A 15,921-nucleotide genomic window follows, 5' to 3' on the forward strand; every position below is an offset into this window, starting at 1 on the left:
TTTAACAAAGCATTTTAAACTGTACTGTAGATACTGTGTGAGTGTTTGTGTGTGAACTCACTCCAGCTGAGACAGGTCCTCCACCTCATCCACCTCTACAGCCTTTTGGCTTCCGGGCATCACTACCTGAAAGACATGAACAGAGTACCATTCAGAATTAAAGGCCCGTCACCCCAAGTCAGGACCTCAAACCTCAGACGACTCTTACCTTCTCTATAAACATTCTGCGAGTTTGGCTGACGTTGAATTAAATTAGTTATTAGTCTCCTCTGCGGCCCTTTATGGCTTAAGATGTGTTTTGTTTCTGTACTTCCCTGCTAATGGTCCACTCTACTCATAACCTTTTCACAACAGGTAACCAATCCACGTAGAGCAGTGTGATAGCTGATATACTGCAATCTCAAACCATTGTGCTGTGCTGCGTCGTATGGTCTATTATCAGTACAGACTAGGAAATAAATAAACCAGCAGCTAGCCTTTTATGTCCTTTTGTCTTGTGTGCACAGAGGCAATAAGTGATGAAGAACAGCTGATATACCAACACTCCAGCCCTTTGCCTTCATGCCACCACTGTTTCACATTTCTGAGCTTAAGGTATAGTTCTGCCCTTCAGTCATAGGGAAATTCAACCTGAGAGAGAGGGTGATATGAAATTGTTAATATCAAGGCGTACTGGTGAAGTTACTGAGAACAACATGATAGAATTACAGAGCCAGAGCCCGCTGACGTGAAAGTCCGAACATGTAAGTCTATTTTCAAAGGGTAACTAGTCAGGACTGCAGGCAGGCCAGTTTAACACCAGGACTCTTCTACTGCAGAGCCATACTGTTGTAATGCATGCTAAATGTGGTTTAGCTTTGTCTCACTGAATTATGTAAGGTCTTCTCTGAAAAAGGCATTGTCTGGATGGCAGCATATGTTGCTACAAATCCTGAATATATATTTCAGGGCTAACGGAGCCTTCCCAGATCTGTAAGCTACCGATGCCGTAAACATCCCCAAACCATTAGAGATGCTGGCTTTTAACTAACTAGATAACTGGCCCTCTTCTCTTTGGAGGTAAGGAAGTCGCCTCCGTGATATCCAAAAGGTATGTCACATTTATCACCCTCAGGACAGTTTTCCATTATGCCCCAGTCCATCTTAAAAGCGTGCAGGCCCAGAGAAGTCTTTGGAGTTCCTGGATCATGTTTATGTATGGTTTCCTCTTTGCATGGTATAGTTTTAACCTGCATTTTTGGATGAGTTCACAGACAATGTTTTTTGAAGTGATTTTGACTCCATGCAAAGATATCCACTACAGAGTCATGTCTGTTTTTAATGCAGTGCAGCCTGAGTGCCTGAAAACATCCATACAGTATTGGTTTTGGGCCTTATCCCTTTTGTACAGAGATGTCCCCTAGTTCTCTGAATCTTTGAATGATATTATGGAGTGTAGATGATGAAATCCACTAATTCTTTGTAATTTCCCTCACCACAGCCTGCTCTCCCTGCTGCCCTCAGGTCAGTGTTCCAGGACTCCAACAGCACAAACCAGCAGACTGAGAAACAGATTCATCCATGAGGCCATCAGCCTTTAAACACTCACACACACAAGCAATACAACTCTATGTTCAATACTTACCTCTGTATACTTTTGTATATTTTTGTATATTTTGTAATGCACATATCTTCTACATTGTTCTTGCTATTTTGTATTGCAGCTGACTTTAAAGCTGTTTTTGTTATATTTACAGAATTTTACAAATGTAGTCATTTTGTAAAGAGGATATGAATACCTGTGTGCTGGCTAGTCGACTCTCCAGCATCTCCTGGGTTGGGTCCTCTGACTCCCAGGGACCCCTGCCGTTATCTGCAGGAACAGTTCTGGCCTGGCCCTCATCGTCATAGACCGTCCACTTGGTTAGCTTCTCCACCGTCTGGTGGGGCAACAAGTTTTCAGCTCGCAGCCAGTCCTGGACCAAACATAGTAAAGATTAAAGAATGAACTTTAAGAAAAACTTTATAAATCAATGTTTGTGCAGAATAAGAGAAAATACAAATTCAGAGGCAGGAACTGGAAGGCCAACCGCCCTGTCTGGTTTTACACCAGCCCCTTTCACACTGCACTCCTGAATATATCCTGACTTTTTGCTGTGTGAATACAAACAGTTTAATCTGCTCACACTGACTTTATTCAGACTCTGTCATACTGGCCCCCAGTAAAATGTGCTTTTAAAATTGGAATGATCCATGTTTGGGCACAGCAAAAGTCTGAAATAGGGATGGGAATCAAGAACTGGTTCATGATGAGGACTGGATCCAACTAGTTTGAATCATCGACTTCCTCTGCCTTCATTATAAATGGTTCTCTTATTAATGCATGCCTTACACTTAGCTCTGTGTGCCATGCAAAACAAGGACATCACGCATTGCATCGGATAGTCAGCATGAGCTACAACCAAAGAGTCGGAGAAATAATCATGAAGGTCAGGGGCAAGATTGTTCCAGAGAGCGGGTAAGTTTTACTGAAATTGATGCTAACAGCACAACGTTCAGTGTCTGTGGACGTGTGATTTAAATCAAGGATTGAAACACTGACATCATACTGGAACATTTTTCAATGCAGCATGGCATTGAATCTCAGGAGTGCCATGGGTTTGAAGCTCTACGCCAGGGATGAATCAGTTTAAAAAGTGACCCTGTTATATGCTGACTTTCAGTCGAATGCATCAGAGATTGTCAGCTACAACAGCTTTTGATTAGAACATGAAGAATTCTTGTTAATGCATTCTAGTTTATTTTCAATATAATGACAAATATACTCATAGAATACCTCTTTAATGAAAACCTAAAGGTATTTGTGAGAAAGTTTTCAATAGCTGTTGTAACAAGAATCAAAGACGCCTTCAGGTGAAAGTTGCCATTTAACACGGTCACTCTTTGAAATGAGCCACTGGTCAACAAGTGCAGTGAAGATATGTATGTCTTATCTTATGTTAACATAGGCACAAATCATGCTGCCTGTGGAAATTTACAGGATATGATAAGGGATAAATAAGCAGAATCCATAATGGCATTGATATCAATAATGTCTTATCAATTCCCATCCCTGGTCTGAAATATACACTAGAGTTAGTAGGCAAACAAGCATGTTTTTGGATTGCATGAGGAGGGTTGGAGATCTGGAGGTAACTTATGCAATCTCCACACAGAAACACTCCTGTCCCCGATAGTAATCAAACCACCAGCCTTCCTGAGCAATAGTGCTAACCACTGCTACACCTCGCAACCCTTATTGCTTTCCTCACTTGTCAGTATATTGTCTTCCCCCTTCTCACCTAAACCAAACTGGGTGTATCGAGTTTTGAGAGTGCGTCTGAAACTGCTAATCCCTCATTGTGAGGGGCATGTGTGAAAATATCAGAGCCTACATATCCTGAAGTTATCTTGAAAAGGTCAGTTCATGTGTGAAAGGGGCTGCTGATTTGACTCACTCGAGGGACTCCCTCTATGGTTGTCCCTCTCAGACTTGTGGAGATGATACAATGCTGTTTCACACACTTAATTTCCACCAACACATACCTGAGGGTCTCCGCTCATCCGTGGGTTACCAGCCCAGTGCACCTCTGGTTGAGCAATAGCATAAATACCCCCCTCCCCCATGAACTGGGCCACTTCCCTGTCCGTCTCTTCTTCATACAAGGACCGAGGGCCTGCCGCACCTGTACTCGCTCCGCCGTTTGGAAAAGGCTGAGTGGTGGACATCTGTATCCTAGGTGTTGCCTCCTCATCTGGTTCTGGTCCTTTTGCCTGAGCCCGTCCAACACCCATTGCTCCTCCCGACAAGGAGATCTTGGACAGTTTGATCTGGGAGGGGTCCAGTTTTAATCTTGCAGCCTGTAGCACACTTACTCCATCTTGATTTCCTAGGACTGGCTGCCTGCTTGTAGCATCAGTGTTGGAGGATTCTTCCAATTCAGCGCTGGATCCAGGACTCTTCCTCGCCACATCTCCACCTGGTGTAAACCCTCCTGGTAAGGGTTTCTTGATGGACTTTAAAAGGCTGAGATCCGGCTTGACAGGAAGCACGAGCTTGGCGCCTGGTTTTGGGGGTTTTGGCTCTGATGTAGTGGCCTCTCCTGGTGATCTAGCGGTGCTTGATTGAGCAGGAGCTACCTGGGGAACCTCCGATGTCTCTGCCTTGCCCAGTTTGTTCATCCTGGGCAGTACCACAGCGTATTTGGCCTCTACCTCTCTGTCCCCAGCTTGGTCTCCTTCTTTCTCTCCATCTCCTGCCTTGCCTCGATTTTTTTTACCAACCAGACTGGTTTTACTGGCAACCCTCATGGCCATCCTGTGTTTAAGGATGCTGCCTTTGGACTTTCTCGGACCTTGTTTCTGTTTCATCCCACGAAGAGACAGCCAGTGTGAGATGCTGATGGCTCTAGTCCATGCTGAGAGTTTCTTTCTCAGGTTTACCCCCCGTGGCATGTTCTTGTGAAGCCAACCAGACATCCTGTGGAGACTGCTCATTCCTTTTTTTTGTGCAATCAAACGTTCCTTGAGTTTGCTTGATTCACCATCAATGACTTCACCCTCTGACGTTCCTTCACCTAGCAGCTTTGCTTTATGTTTGGGGGTTATCTTCATTTTCCCCAACAGCAAGCTTTGTGGCCGCCCTTTGACGACACCACTGGAGCTCTGTTGCTCCTCAGGCTCCAGAAAGGCTTTCAGATCTTTACCTTTGTTTTTGAGAAGCATGATTCGGTTTTGGCCTTTGAGTGCTTGGTTGAGTGTCGGCTGAGCCTCTACCTCGTCTGGATCAGCTTCTTCAGGAGCATTTTCTGCCTGGGTCTCGTCTTCTGCAGTGTCTGGTTGGACCTCCTGTGCTGCAGGACTAGATTTGTCCTCTTTCTGTTGCTTCTTTTTGTTCCGTTTTTCTTCTTTGGCTTTCTCTTTGGCTTCCTTCTGGAGCCTATGTTTCTCTGCTTTCAACCTCTGTTTCTCAGCCTTCTCTGCCTGCTTCTCTGCTTTTGTTTTCTTGACCATCTTGTATTTTGGTTCTTGCGCAGGCTTTGGAGGACCTGCAGTCTGTTTTGCTGTTCTGCTGGTTCTACGAGCAGTGGGCCTTTGAGTTGTGACCACGTGAGTTACCCCGTCATCCTCACTATCATCACTACTTACTGCCTCAGACTCTTCAGCTTTCTTTTTGTTTTCCTCGTCCTCTTCCTCCTCCTCACTAGATCTGACTGATTCTTTCTCAGATCCCCGTCTTGATTCAGCTTCTTCTGAAACCTCTTTGTCGGACTCCTCGTTTGCGGTCTGTTCTGTGTCTCTTTGGGTATCCGAAGCCTCGGCCTCCTCCTCACTGCTCTCCTCGCTCCCCTGCGTCTCTGCCAGCTCTTTGTTACTGCCCCACTCATCCTCCTTCTCATTGTCACTCGTGTCGTCTTCCGTCACCTCCGCTGAGCTTCCTGTATCGCTCTCTGATTCCTCCTCCTCCTGGCTCTCCGTCACTTTGTCACTTTTCTTTTTTTCAGGCTTCACATGGAGCTTTTTGTTGTTCCTCTTGTGGGAAGCTTTTGGTGGTGATTTGCGCTTGTTTGTCTTGTTTAAGCCTCTTGTTACTGTACCATCTTCCTCATGTTGGGATGGTGTACCATTCGTAGGTGTTCTGTTTCCTAATGCTCTCCCTGCCTGTTTCTGGGACACCTTTTGATCCGTCTCTGTCTTTTTACTTTTCTCTACTTTGTTCCTTCTTGTTGGCATGACTTCATTAACCTTCCTGTCCTCTGTAGCAGGAGAATTCCCTCTACCTTTTCTTTTTCCATCATGAACTCTTGAGCGAGGCTGAGAAATGTTGTCATTTTTCTGTTGATTCCCATTTTGTGCTACCTCAGCCTTTCTCCCTTTGGAATTTGTTCTACTTTGGGATTTGACTGGTGACATGGCAATCAGTTCTTCCAAGTTAAAGTACCTAGAAAGTGACAAAACGTTAAAAATTATATTTTAATTCAAGATCTTTTGACAAGGAGAATAGAAATAAGTGCAGATTTAAGAAGTAAACCAACACTGTTTGATATGTCCACATCTCAATGAGAGGAAGAATTAAGGACTGTAAACCGAGTACCATATCTGTCAGATCCTGTGAAACCAGGTCCTTGAATCAGTCTGTCAGGATTTAGACCTAGTTTCACACCTGTAGTCCCTGATTCTTGTTCCTAGGTTAAACATACTCAGGTCAGACCTGATAAAGTCACAACTGACCCTACAATCATATCTACATAAAGCTGTGCATTACAAACTCAATCAAATTCAGTAAAGTACAAGACACTGCAATCACTAACAACAGGAAATGAATGCAAAGTGGCAAAGAATCTTTCCCATGCTGGTTAAAATGTCTCTCCTTTTCCTCTCTGAGCAGCAAACACCAGCTATTATCTGCAGGTCAGATCTAACCTGCAGTGAAAGGCTATCTTTAGATCTGCCTAAACGTTGTTGTATAGCCCACACACCCCGGGGGTAGAGCAGTGAGAGCTCTTTCAGTGAAATATAGCTTACCAGGCTTCTCAGGTGAAACCCAGGCATGGCTGGGGGGCTGCAGAGTGCTCCAGCTCGTCCTCAAGATCTGATGTCACTGATACAAACATGCACTCATGACCAGGAGGAGTCACACAAATATCCCACCCACCAACATTATATGGCAGCAGCAACATGTGCTTTATGCATACACACAATACTTCACCACAAAGGTGAACTGGCGTGCGCCTGCCCGCACACACAATCACAAAGTGGCTTCTGAATAATACAGCTTCACCTAGCAGGTCATTCAGCTCCGCTACCGTTAATGTGGCCAGCTGGTGAATGGTGGGGACGAAAGGTGAGAGGTGCTGCACGGAGCGATCAACAATAGGTGATGATGGAGGGAAGAGGGAGTGAAAGAGGGGAGAGAGAAAAGGAGTTCATTACCTGTTTGTTTTTTTTCACTGGTAGAGGGAGAATCCATCAGTGTGTGCTGGAATCTCATTTGGTGTCAAATCTACATGGATGGAGTAAAATTCCTTATCTTCCACTAAGCAAAACATTCTGTGTTCTATTCATTCTATTCAAGTAATGTGGAGTTATCTAATAGAATGGAAATGTTCCTTAAATCAGTCTCTGCATGTTGTTTATTGTGAACAAATAAATAAAGTGTCTCACCAGCAAAAAAATGATCATAAGTCTGGAACAATAACGATCAATGTGACCAGTATCCGTAGATCAATAAATATACAGATGATGAAGGAAACGCATTTCTTTCCCTCATGTTATGTTACGGGTCAAATTGACCGTTTTGAAGTTAAAAAATCTAAAAAGAAATTAATAAAATGAAAGAAATTCAAAATGTTAAATAAAATAAACAAAAGTCTCTGTCATGTATAACTACTGTATTTATATTTAGGTCTTTCCAATGTACATTAAAAAAAGGTTTTAACATGAATTTTCATATAAAACAAGTGAGTTATCCTCATTGAACTTTGATCTGTGAGAATTAAAGAACACCATTGCACTAAATATTGATTTAAATGGTTAGTAATTGAGTTAATAATGAGATTAAAATAATGTTTATTGGGATTGTTTTGGGTTCTGAGACATTTGGATAATTAAATACGGCCCGGGTCAAGTTGGCCCAGGAACATTATTGCTGTTCCTGGGTAACGAACATACAGGAGGGTTGCATAGAAACCTGAAACTACCTGTACCCATGGGAGAGAGGTTAATTTAGTCTGATAATTGATAAATCTGACTTGATCGTATCAAACTGATACAGAAAGTCTGACTGTATATATAATTTAAAAAACACGTTTTAGCAGATTGACATTACTCAGATTTAATAAGTGTTAAAACGAGACAAACAAGTTATTTTTAATCATAAGAACTCATGTGACAATCATCGTTGGTAACTGAATTGAAGGAAACAGACTGTTAGCTAGTTAGCACACGTCATACACTGTCTGCTAAATCCGCAGCAGAAGTTTAACCTTTTGAACAACTCCAGAGTGAAATATTACAAAGGGGAGGAGTTTGCAGCCACACTAGATCAAGAGCAAGAGCCAGACTTTTCGACAGGGGTGCCTAAACTGAGACACTAACTTGTACAGGGGCATGAAGTATATGTGCACATGTATGCAAGCAACAACTTCCAGACTTGAGAAATAAAGCCAGTGTGGAAGGGCTAAAAAAGCTGCAGTTCCTTGAGTGTCCACTTGAGGCTGAAACACTTGAAGCCACATACATACCCATTCAAAAGAGCCAATCTTTACATCAGAAATAAACATGTTTATAGCCTTGTTTGAAAAATTATTTTGGCCTTAGCAGCTCATTTCTCTAACCGCACACACAGTGGGGTGGATTTTCTTGAAACACATTTTTTTTAAGAGATTAAGTTTAAGAGTTTTGCCTCATTAAGAGCAGGGCTGACTTGACTGACAGGTAACAGCTAGAAAACAGCCACATATCAAAGATCCATGTCGACAACAACAGGACTTTTAGCTGACAACTTTATCAGATGGTCACATCACAACCAGGTAGAACATATTTATTAATATTAAACACATGTAAACCTCAAGCGGCAACCTCTGGTCTCAAAACATGAAGCCCATGCAGAAGTTTTAATTTAATAACAGCAACAGTTTTTATTTATTAACAGTAATTCATTGAGCATCCGCTTGAGGCTGGCTACAGAAACATCAGAAACCACATACACACCCATTCAAAGTAGATGATCTTTGCAGCATTAATAAACATGTTTACAGCCTGGTTAAAAAAAGGCTTGGCTCTACGTAGCTAATTTCTCTATTGGCACGTACGGGGGGTGATTTTTTTTATAACACAACGGTTCAGAAGATATTAAGATTACGAGTTTTTGCCCAAATAAGGACATGACTGACTTGACTGACAGGTGGGAACACATAGCTGTTGGCTAGGAGGCTCAAACTCCACCTCTTTACCTCACACTTTGACTTGTTGAGTTCAGCATTACCAATATGGCTGCTGCCGACGATTGGCTTCAAAACAGCGCTCAGGAACAGATGGGTGACGTCACGGATACTACGCCCATTATTTATATAGTCTATGGTAAACCTGCAAAAAGTTATGTAGCATACTCAGCAATGGTAAAGGCACGAAAGTCACTGGATAATATCAAAACGTTGTTCTCTCTCTATACCTTAACCCAGCTGCTCTGAGCTGCCCAACACTTCTGCCCATGGAGCAAACCCATTGCACTGAAAGATGATGGAACGCGGCGTGCACGCTTGTGTTCATAAGTTGAAAAGGCCCCCCTCAGCTCCACCTCTTTTTCAGCCAAAAGTTGGGTTAAGTCAGCATATTACATTTGGCGACCACCAAACTGGCTTCTTCTTATAGGTGGTACCAAAATGGGCTTTAAAAACTGTGCTTCAGTACCCAATGTTTGACGTCACAGAGACATACATGTACAGTATATGGTTGAAAGAACTCTGTAGAGTTGTTGTTGCTCCTGTCTGGCTGTGGATACATCAGTGACTGTCATTGAAACAGCTTGATATTTTAATTATTTAAATCATTATGATTGCTTTCTACTTATTATCCATCTATGTTAGATACTTGATTCTGATTGTTCAAAACCCCCAAACAATGGTAATTAATTCTCAGTAAAAGTGACGCCAGGGACAACCTGATCACAGGCGTAAATCAATATTTGTGTCAACTTGTTTACGTCTTTAGTTGGTACCCTGGCAATTTAAATCCTTACACACGTATTCTAAAATTTAAGCTGACAGCCAGGACTTAAGACTTGGTTGATTTTATTTTCAGTCATGTGTGCTGTAGTCACAGAGGTCTTACCAGACGTATTATCTGACAGCTCAGTTGTTTGTATAATCACACATTAAATGATGCCTCATTCTGCCCCTTTAAGTATCTTTAAAATATAAGCATCATTATTGAAATTCTCTGTTGCTGCCTGGCTATTCAGTATTTTGACATAAAACAATCCTTCAGACTTGAGTTTGGAACGCTGTGCAAAAGCTCCAGGTATCCAGGTACAATTTTCTAGCTCATTAAACGTCATCAGGTTGCAAATGACAGAATCATCTTGCAGGTCATCTTCTAACAGAGCTGCTAATGTAAGCTGGCTCAGCCTCAGCCAGCAGCTCCTTGGAGAGCTCGGGTTGCAGAAAAGCCTCCGTAGCTCAAGGCAATTAGTGGACAAAGCGCCTCATTCTATTATGGATGATCAAAACTCTTGGCTGTGCTTGTATGACAACTGATCCCTCTTTTATCCACTTCACCAGAGATGACTCCTGAAGACCAAGATTATAGCCGTGGTCTTGGAAGAAACCAGAATTTGAAAGAGAGGACTGAGTTTCAGAAGATAGACAGGCCAAATTGATGGGTTAGAAGTGGAAATGTTAGACCTTTTTTGGATTTCAATAGTGCAGACAGAGACTCTGAAACAGCATTCATACTAGAAATGATGAATGATGTGGAAAGTCAAAGAGAAACCTTCAGGGCTGAAAAATGAATCCACTGGGCAACCACCAAAAAATGCACTTCCTCCAAAGCAAGGCACAAAAAAATCCATTTCATCTACTCAAAAATGTAGAATCTGTAGGAGGTCTGATTTTCCATGAGAAGTATTCTGGTTGTGCTTTTAGTACGTTTGTAGTTCAAGTAGTATTGACCAATCAGGTGTCAGCAGACTTTAGTGTCGCCAGGAAAAAGGTCTATATGAAGGAGGAACATAAACCAGCGTAATGACATCCTGGCTCCCATCATTGGTAATCTGAGGATCATTTATTCTCTCTATAAACAGATATCTGCACAAAGAGCAGCTAACAATCTGTTAGCACACTGAGACACAAATCTGCTGAATGCCGTGTCACTAAAGACAATCATTAATTACAAGAAAATCACAAGAAGTTTCTTTGTCAGGTTCATACTGCTGACGTAATCCAGAGTGAAGCCTCTGTTGAACTTTCTATTTACAGTGAAACTGAGACTCTCCGGAGACAGATCAATGGGCACTCCTTTAGGGGATGTATTAAAAAGGTTTTTGAAGAAGGTTTTATGCTGATTTTAATCTTGCTCTAGTGTTATTTGTACTTAAAGACAGGACTGCTATGATCTAGTAAAATTCTCTTCAGGTTTCTGTATGTGCACGCTTTTCCTGGCTCATTAGTTTGTCCAGAGTTTCTCTGACTATGATTTGTTTGTGACAGTGCGAGCATGGGAGTCAGTTCTTTCTTTTGTTTTAGTTGCCTGTTTTTCTCTCTTTTAGTCTGCAACAAAAACTTCTGTTACAGTAGAACCTTTTTTATTCGGTAGCCAATTAATTCAAATGGACTAATCACTTTAAGACAATATAACAATTCAAAAAAGCTGATCTTTACAACAGAAAAAGCATATTTACAGCCTGGTTCAAAAAACGAGTGTGGTCTGAATAGCTCATTTCTCTGTCGGCACACACTGTACAGGGGTGAATTTTTTTTTTCTAATGTTATTTTTTTCTAACGTTTTCCATTATGAAAGGCACTGCTGACTTGATTTATAGGCAAAAACAGTGTAGCCAAGTTAGGTCAGCATATCCAATATGTATTGTATTGTATTTTATACACTCTATGCTACTAATAAAACAACTTTTTTTGTCTTGTATTAAGACAACCTTTTTGATTGCTAAACTCCCCCTTTTATTACATAAAATGCTTCAGTCCTGCCCTGAAACCAGGAGCTTTACCAGACAGGGAGTGAGGAGTTCAACTGCTGAGTGCAGCATCATGGTGAGATCCCAGAGAAGAAGAAAGAGAAAGAAAGTCAGGAGAAGGCAAATACAGGTCTGTTACCTTTTCAGCTCCGTGGCGTCTGCCGTAGAAAACGACACTACTGTTTGGCTCGTTGTAGTGCTGGTAACAAGCAGTCCGGGCTGCTTACAATAACTTGCAGTGGAGACGAGTTGCAAGAACCGGGTCACCTCTTTATTTCAGGACACTGTCAGAACATACATTCATCTCAACTTCTCCTACTCTCTCTAGCTCTTCTTCTACTGTTTCTTTCCTACCCGTCTACTCCACTACCCATAATCCATCACACTCTCAGGCGCATGCTCAGTCCGGCAACACTACCCCCACTCTGGATGATAATGAAAACATTAATATCACTCCAGCATACCACAAATACCAATAAAGAAATCACAGGACTTCCCAACACAGAACATTCCTCTTATTAGCTCATCCCACCCAGCTGACTATAAACAGCCCATCCTAAGTGGAAGAAATCATCAAATAGAGGCAATGCCCCTATAGAGTCCACAGGCACAAAAATTGCACATTTCACATACCCCCAGGCATATAAAGCATAAAATGTCCATAGCAAAACTGCAGGAGCTGGAAAGAAACATTGTTAGTGCACACAAATAATCAAATATGGGGCACCCTTGAAGAATTCCGACTTGTCTGAGCATCAAACTATGGCTTAGGCATCTTAGGAAGCAGGCAGGTAAACAGTTTTTCTCATCACAATGTACTCCGGTCCCTTAGGTAGTCAACAAAATTAACAAATTATACTGAAAAACTAACACTACTTTGCAACAGTAGCAAAAACACAGGCCACAGGCCTAATATCCAACGACACCTTTAACAAAGTGCAACAGTGCTTCACAAAACAGGAAACAGTCCAATTATTATTATTATTATTATTATTTTCTTTTTTTTTTTTTAATTAAGCACCCAGTCTCCAAACCTGCCAGGTGCTCGGCGCGCCCTCTGTGGCCGCCGCAGGGGTGTAGGGGTTGCAGTAGGGTGGATGTCTGGCCCATCGAAATGTTCGGTGTCAGCCTCATCTGGCTGAAATGGATCAGGAGAGTCAGGAAGCTGGCCACTGACCAATGATGTTGGATGAGGAGAGCTGAAGCTCCCTGCTGCTGCTGCTCCTGCAGAAGGATCCTCTGGGTCTGACGGAGTATCCCACAAGTTGAGAGGACCGATGTCTGAGTCCAATGTATCCACCTCGGCTGCCACAGTAGACAATTCCAGGAGGGCTGAGGTGTTTGCATCTCCGAGGACCCAGCTGTTATCCAGTGGCGATCTGGAGTGGTATGGCTTGAGCTTGTCATGATGTACGACTTTGGCTTTTGATCTTGGGCTCTTTTTGATGCGGTAAACCAGGTCATCAAGCTGGCCTACGACAAAGTAGGGGCCTTCATAGGATGGTAAGAACTTTTTGACTTTGTTCTTCGCTCTCTTGGTCCCTTTTATGAGATACCACACAGCTGCACCGACTTGATGCTGGACGTGGCAGATGTTCTTGTCGTACTGCCGTTTTGCTCGCTCTACAGACCTACCGAGAGCTTCTCGGGCCAGCTGGTGGGCAAAGTTCAACCGCTCTCTGAGCTTCAGGACGTACTCAGGGGCGGTGTTGATGTTTCCATGGTCAGGGGGCAGACCAGCAACCAGGTCCACCGGTTCCGTTACTTCTCTGCCGAAAAGCATCATGTTAGGTGTCAGATCAGTAGAGCTGTGTTTGGTTGCCCGGTAGGCCATGACTGCACAAGGGAGCATTAAGTCCCAGTCCCAGTGGCATCTTTCTGCAGTAGTGGCCAGTATTTTCTGCAGGGTGGCATTAAAGCGCTCCACCTGACCGTCGGACTTTGGATGAAAGGGAGTTGTTCGTGTCTTTTCGATCCCTAGCAGCTCACACATCTCTCGGAAAACAGCTGACTCGAAGTTGGTGCCCTGGTCGCTGTGGAGGGAGTATGGGGCTCCGTACCTGCACACCCACTCAGAGACGATCTTTTCTGCAACTGTAGATGCTTGAATGTCAGGGACTGGGTAGGCTTCCACCCATTTACTGAAGTAATCTTGCACAACCAATATATAGCGATTGTATCTCTCAGTCTCACTTAAAGGCCCCATCAAGTCGACTGCAATCCTCTCCATGGGCGTGCTGACTCTGACTGTGCCCATGGCAGCTTGTGGGGTTTTCTTTGGACGGGCTTTTGCAGCACAGCTGTTGCAAGTGCGACACCACAAGGTGACATCATCTCTCATGTTGTACCAGTAATACCTGGTTTTGAGGCGGGCTAGAGTCCTCTCTGCACCGAAGTGCCCACCCACAGGACCGTCATGCATCTGCTCCATCACAGGTTTGCGGAATGCATGTGGAAGCAGGATCTGTGGATGGCTTACTTTTCCTCCAGTGCAGTAGAACTTTCTCAGTAACACTCCATCTTTTTGATACAGTCTTTTCCATTGGCTCCAATAAGCTTTGGTGGCAGGGCTACAAGCTGCAACATCAGCCCAGGGTGGTCGTGTCCTCCCGTTTTCCACCCAAGCAAACACTGGCGCTATGTCAGGGTCAGTCTCCTGGGCTGTACTGAGCTGCTCTAGAGTCCAACCACTAAACAGTTCAGTGTGGGTTGCTTCACTCACCCGGTTGATGCTTGGGAGAGCTTTGGCACCACTACCGCTGCTAACACTGTCCGTTACCCCCACTATTGATAACTCTGGCTCTGCTGTCTCGCTGTCTGCATGGCTTTCAGGCCCCACTACCCCCACTGGCGGTTGCCCTGCAGGAAACAAAGCAGCAACTGTCACAGCAGCATCACTGATCAAATCACACTGCACACCCTTGTGTTGGCTGTGGGTACTACTGATGCAGGGATCAGGCACTGTGCAAGGGCAGGAGTCTCTGCAGGGTCTCCTTGAGAGTGCGTCTGCATTCTGGTGGTCCCTCCCAGGCCGGTGAACCACTCTGAAATCATACTCAGCCAATTTCTCCAGCCAGCGTGCAAGCTGTCCCTCGGGCTCTTTTAGCCTGGTTAGCCAGCGCAGGCTGCTGTGGTCGGTGCGGACTGTGAATGACCGGCCGAGTAAATACTGCCTGAAATGAGACGTGAACTCCACCACTGCCAAAAGCTCCCGTCTGGTAGTGCAGTAGTTTTGTTCCGTAGCAGACAGCCTCCTACTCCCATAGGCTAACACCCTCTCCTCGTCCCCTTGGACCTGAGATAGTACAGCCCCAATGCCGAAGTCACTTGCATCGGTGTCGAGGAGTAGCTCCCCTTTGTCGAGTGGGTAGCCCAGGACAGGAGCCTCAATCAGTCGCCTCTTTAACTCTATGAACGCCTGCTGACATTCAACAGTCCAGTTGAAGCGTGCATACTTTTTAGTCAGTTCGTGTAGTGGTTTTGCAATTGAGGCAAAGTCTGCTACAAACCGCCGGTAGTAGGAGGCCAGGCCCACAAACTGCCGCACCTCTGAGACGTTTTGAGGGGTGGGCCAGTCTCTGACCTGCTGGATCTTCTGGGGGTCAGTAGCGACACCGTCAGCAGAAACAATGTGTCCAAGGTAAGACACTTCTTCCCTGAACAGACAGCACTTGGAGGGTTTCAGCTTGAGGTTGGCCTCACGCAGCCTGGAAAACACCTGCCCAAGCCGCTCCATCATTTGGTCGCTGTCCCGGCCCAGGACAATGATGTCATCGAGGTACACTAGACACGTTTCCCACTGCAATCCGACCAGCACACGATCCATAAGCCGCTGGAACGTGGCTGGTGCGTTACACAGTCCAAAAGGCATCACGTTCCACTCAAAGAGGCCCTTACGAGTGCAGAAAGCAGCAGCTTTGCGTGCCCGGGGTGTCATCTCCACCTGCCAGTAACCTGATGTCAAGTCCAGTGTGCTGAAGTACTTTGCAGCGGACAGTGTGTCCAGTGTGTCCTGGATGCGTGGCAGGGGATAAGCGTCCTTGATAGTCCGTTCATTAAGGGGTCTGTAGTCGACACACAATCTGGGAGTTTTGTCCTTCTTTTTCACCATCACGATCGGAGCTGCCCAACCACTGTTGCTAGGGCAGGCCACGCCAGTGTCCAGGCTTTGCTGCATCTGTTGATCAGCTGCTACTTGCTTTTCTCTGGCCATC

The 15,921-nt window shown here is 44.3% G+C and overlaps 1 protein-coding gene across 1 annotated transcript in view; it reads right to left on the reverse strand.

Annotated features, from left to right (window-relative positions):
• myo15b (myosin XVB) overlaps positions 1-5,645 on the reverse strand; it is a 46,612-nt gene extending 40,967 nt beyond the window's left edge. The window contains exons 1-5 of the mRNA XM_034708619.1: positions 5,616-5,645; positions 3,565-5,484; positions 2,040-2,126; positions 1,779-1,955; positions 62-126 (exon numbers count right to left, since the gene is read on the reverse strand). Of these exons, the coding sequence (XP_034564510.1) occupies positions 62-126; positions 1,779-1,955; positions 2,040-2,126; positions 3,565-5,484; positions 5,616-5,645 (2,279 nt within the window). The remainder of the gene's footprint in view (positions 1-61; positions 127-1,778; positions 1,956-2,039; positions 2,127-3,564; positions 5,485-5,615) is intronic.
• Between the last annotated feature and the right edge of the window lie 10,276 nt (positions 5,646-15,921).

Source organism: Notolabrus celidotus, chromosome 18 (assembly GCF_009762535.1).
Source record: "Notolabrus celidotus isolate fNotCel1 chromosome 18, fNotCel1.pri, whole genome shotgun sequence".
Classification (NCBI taxonomy): domain Eukaryota; kingdom Metazoa; phylum Chordata; class Actinopteri; order Labriformes; family Labridae; genus Notolabrus; species Notolabrus celidotus.